A 4,682-nucleotide genomic window follows, 5' to 3' on the forward strand; every position below is an offset into this window, starting at 1 on the left:
GTGGAAGTACGCAGCGACTGGGAGGTCAAAGAGGAAATGGACTTCCCTCAGTTAATGAAGATGCGCTACTTGGAAGTGTCGGAGCCACAGGACATGTGAGCATGTTCTATCCCAACCTTTTCACTGGGCTCCTGGGGATGAAGCCCAACTATTTCTAAAAAGTCACTTGCTCAGAAGTTATTGAGTAAGATTAACACGTGTTTAAAAATAAGACCAAGGGAGGAAACTTAGAAAGCAGTTATTGTTAATTAAACAAACCTCCAGCGTCTTGCAGCTTCTTGACATTCTAAGCCAACAAAAAAGAAGCTAGCTGTACAGGGCTTTGAGCAGAGAGAGAAGCACATAATTCTTCAGAAATCTGGTGTCTTGAGGAGACAGTGCAGTGATGGACAGTCAGAGTCAGCCCACCTGGGGGCCTATCTACCTCACCGTCCACTGTCTTGGCCTCAGTCTCCCTGTCTTTAAAATGGGACAGTTGGGATGGCTGTGGTTTGCTCTCGGCACTGTAGAGAGCCAAATCAGGAACCGAGGATTTGGGGAGTAGAGCAAGCACTGAGAATCCGTTTTGTTTTCATCTCTTACACGAAGTAAAATCGGTGTTGGCTTTAGTTGGGCTGCATGTTAGAGCCATCCTTTAGAAACCACAGGAAGCCCAGGTCTTGGCGTTTTACGTGTCCTCCCTGGTTCTGCCGGGCTTCCTTTCCCTTTACTTGACGGGTGTCACCATTCTCCCTCAGCGAGTGCTGCGGAGCCCTCGAGTACTACGATAAAGCCTTTGACCGCATCACCACGAGGAACGAGAAGCTGCTGCGGAGCATCAAGCGCATCTTCCACACTGTCACCACCACGGACGACCCTGTCATCAGAAAGCTGGCAAAAACTCAGGGGAATGTGTTTGCCACCGATGCCATTCTGGCCACACTGATGAGCTGTACTCGCTCCGTGTATTCCTGGGACATCGTCGTCCAGAGAGTCGGGTCCAAGCTCTTCTTTGACAAGAGGGACAACTCTGACTTCGGTAAGAATCCTGGCTGAGGACCCTCGGAGGCCCTTGGTATTCATTAGTTCGGAGCAATACCTGCTAAGGAGCGGGTAGGCGATGGTCTGTCCCCCAGCCCACTCCCACAGACAAGAAGGAACTGTGTCTTCTGGAGGCCTCAGCTCCCTAGTGGTGGTGTTAAGTGCCACTGAGTCGGTTCCGACTCACAGCGACACTGGGTAGGGTTTCCATGACTGTAAAGCTTTACAGGAGCAGAAAGTCTCTTTCTCCCGTAGAGTGACTGGTGGGCTCAAACTCCTAACCTTGTGGTTCACAGTCCAGTGCTTATCCTCTAGAGCCACTGCGCTCCTTGATACTCACCAAGTGGTATTTATTTGAACAGCATCCTCCTAACTTCAAGGAACCCCGGTGGCGTGGTGGTTAAGCACTTAGCTGCTAACCCAAAGGCCAATGGTTCAAATCTACCAGCTGCTCCATGAGGAAAAGCTGAAGCAGTTTGCTTCCGTAAAGATTACAGCCTGGGAAGCTCAGGGTGACTGAGTTAGAACCAACTCCACAGGGTCTGGTGTCGTGACCTCTGCCATACTAGAAGATTGGTGCGTCTGTATTTTCCTTTTCACGGACATTTAAGAAAAAGCCACCTACCCGCAAACACTGACCACTAACCTACCCGCAAACACTGACCACTAGAGAGAGCGTGTAGAGGTGGCAGACGTCAGGAAGGTGCTGTTCACATGAGTACCATTTGGGGGCAGAGTTCTAGGGAGGTGTGCGTGCACATGAACCTTGGTGGTGCAGGAGTTAAACACTCGGTTGCTGACCAGAGGGTGTGCAGTTGGAACCCACCAGCTGCCTTTCCGGGGAAGTCTGGGGCAGTTCTACTCTGTCCTGTAGAGACGCCATGAGTCAAAGTCGGCTCTTCAGCAGGGGGTTATACCCGTCTGTACTCCCACCATGAAAGCAAGCCAGGTCACTCAGAAACTAACAGGAAAGGAAGTAAAGCCAAGGTGAGTTTACGAGTATTTGGTGTCATTTAGTCCCACTTTTGGGGGTGAGGATCTAGAAAGCTTACAAAAAGAATCTTTTTCTGTGTGATGGATGTTGCGTAGTGTCTAAAATTCTTGCCACGTCAGTAGGTGGTAGGTGTGTTGGGTGACTCTTGGTTACGTGGGTGAGTGGGTGGGTGATGGAACCTCACTTTTGCAGACCTCCTGACTGTGAGTGAGACGGCCAACGAGCCCCCTCAGGATGAAGGCAGTTCCTTCAACTCCCCCCGGAACCTGGCCATGGAAGCTACTTACATCAACCACAACTTCTCCCAGCAATGCTTGAGAATGGTGAGGGACCGGCTGGGCTTGCGCCATTGTGATTCAGTCCACTCCCATTGAGCAGGACAGCTGTGGTCCAAGCTGGGACTTAGGGGGCAAGCTGCCTTTGATCTGCCCCCTAACAGTTCTGTGGTGCTGGGCGTGTTTCCTGTAAAAGTTAGAATACGAATAGCACTGGTCTCCCATGCAGTAGGGGTTCCCTCCATGGTTTCACACATACGGATTTGGGTGCTGGGGATACAACAGTGACCACATCCCTGTCCTGATGACACGTCATCATCGTGAAGGGAGCATGGCGGCCATCACCAAGTAAATGTGCTCTGTCTGGTGGTGGTCTGTCTGTGAGGCAGGGTCGAGGAGCAAGGCTGGCGCTCAGCGTTGGGAGGGGCCCAGGCCGCTGCTGGGTCAGTTTGACTGGCCTCAGCAGCCAGGTTAGGGCTGTCTAGGATACCTGGTCTCTTGCAGGGGAAGGAGCGATACAATTTCCCCAACCCGAACCCCTTTGTGGAGGATGACATGGATAAGAATGAAATTGCCTCGGTGGCCTACCGGTATGTCCCCTCTGGGGTGTAGACTCTGTCCCATGGGAGTGGCAGGTCCACCGGAGTCCAATGGGGTTCTTCTTTGCAGTTACCGCAGGTGGAAGCTGGGTGAGGACATCGACCTCATTGTCCGCTGTGAGCATGATGGTGTCATGACCGGCGCCAACGGGGAGGTGTCCTTCATTAACATCAAGACCCTCAACGAGTGGGACTCCAGGGTGAGCGGCCATGCCTCCTCTCCTGAGGTGCTCGTACCCCATTCCTTCCCTTACAGAGCCACTTGGCCCTCTTGCACGCTGTGAGTTTCTTCCTCTGTCAGTGGGTGGGTGAACAGCACCCATAGGGCTTTACTACCTTTATTTCCTGCACGGAGGAGCTGCTAACTGTTGCCTTCCAGAACTTTCTCCCTCTCATTCCTCTCCTCAGGTTTTCTCGTTGGACCTGTTCTTTCATTTGCTGCAGCCACTGCCTTCTCTTCAGCCTTCAGCTTCCTTGGGCACTCACTGAACTCAGAGAGTCTCAGAGCTGGCAGAGAATTGGCTCTTAGGAAGCCCCTCAAAAGGAAGGCACTTCCATCTCCCCTCCTCTGTCCCCCCTCTTGTCCTGGTGCCCTGTGAGTGTCAGGCTGTGACTCTTTCTGAGGTCTGAGTTTGAAGTGGGTGGAAATACTCCCACCTGCTGCAGCTCGGAATAAAGGACATGCAGCAGCCGAGGGCAGCGCTCCGTGGGGAGGGATGGGGCAGCTCCTGGTGACCAGCTTCTGATGAGATGGTGGGCAGAGGACCTGCCCCACCCATATTCGGGCTACTGCTGACCCACTGCCCCCATCAGGTTTCCCATGACTTTGTGCCCTGGCAGCCCTGTAGCCCTGGACATTGTTTCATCTGAATAGCTCTGCCCTCGATGTTATTTCAGGACTGGAGCCCCACACTTGCTTTGCTGGCTGTCTACCTTTTTGATCCCCAGTGGGGCCTTCTCTTTTTGCCATGATTGCATCTTTCTGTAGCCCTGCATTCGTTTTCTTTTGCTCTGTAACAACACGAAGTTAGTGGCTTAGAACAACGTCTGCTTCCCAGCTCATAGGTCACAAGTACCAGTGCGGCACAACTGGGTTTTCTGCTCAGAGGATCACATGCCTGACACCAAGGTGTTAACATAACAGTTCTCAACAGGAGATTTGGAGGGGGGAATTCAATGCCAGGCCCATTTTCGTTGTTGGAGAATTCAGTTCCCTGCTGTTGGAGAACTGAGTCCCCGCTTCTGTGCCACCTGTCAGCCACTCCGCTCTAGGAAGCCGCCCGCAGTCATTAACAGGACATCAGTCCCATCTCGTGCTTCACAGCTCTACTTCCTGTGTCTCTGACCTCTGCATTTCACAGCCTCCCGATTGCATTGGGTCCACCTGGATAATCTCCCTCCCTAACTACATCGCGCAGTCCCTTCGGCTCTATAAAGGAGCTTTCGTCACGGGTGTGCTTTATCCTCTCTGCATGTTCCATCCACTCACGGGGGAAAGCTCCAATGGGGTGGGCGTTTTAGAATTCATCTGCCTGCCCTGAGCTGCAACCATGAGCAACTTCTAAAGTCTCCTCTGGCTTATATCCGCTGTTGTTGTTTAAACACTTTCCCCTCCCAACGTCCTCATTTCTGTTGTTGTATCTAACTTGGCTGCCATAAGCTTTCTTCCGTTTGCACGCCTCGAGTTGACCGCCAGTGACTAGAAGGGAGCAGCTGCCACTTCTGTTAACTGATAACTCTCTCAGTGGTGGTCAGTGAGGGTGTCTCCCCACTCGCTGCCTTCACTGCTCTAAC

At 52.3% G+C, this 4,682-nt stretch overlaps 1 protein-coding gene across 1 annotated transcript in view; it reads left to right on the forward strand.

Moving 5' to 3' along the window:
* Positions 1-4,682, forward strand: part of EIF3D (eukaryotic translation initiation factor 3, subunit D) — a 14,518-nt gene that overhangs the window by 5,840 nt on the left and 3,996 nt on the right. The window contains exons 5-9 of the mRNA XM_006865282.1: positions 6-95; positions 738-1,018; positions 2,207-2,337; positions 2,794-2,879; positions 2,959-3,088. Coding sequence (XP_006865344.1) covers positions 6-95; positions 738-1,018; positions 2,207-2,337; positions 2,794-2,879; positions 2,959-3,088 — 718 coding nt within the window. The remainder of the gene's footprint in view (positions 1-5; positions 96-737; positions 1,019-2,206; positions 2,338-2,793; positions 2,880-2,958; positions 3,089-4,682) is intronic.

The sequence above is a fragment of the Chrysochloris asiatica genome, unplaced genomic scaffold (assembly GCF_000296735.1).
Source record: "Chrysochloris asiatica unplaced genomic scaffold, ChrAsi1.0 scaffold00076, whole genome shotgun sequence".
In the NCBI taxonomy this organism is placed as follows: Eukaryota; Metazoa; Chordata; class Mammalia; order Afrosoricida; family Chrysochloridae; genus Chrysochloris; species Chrysochloris asiatica.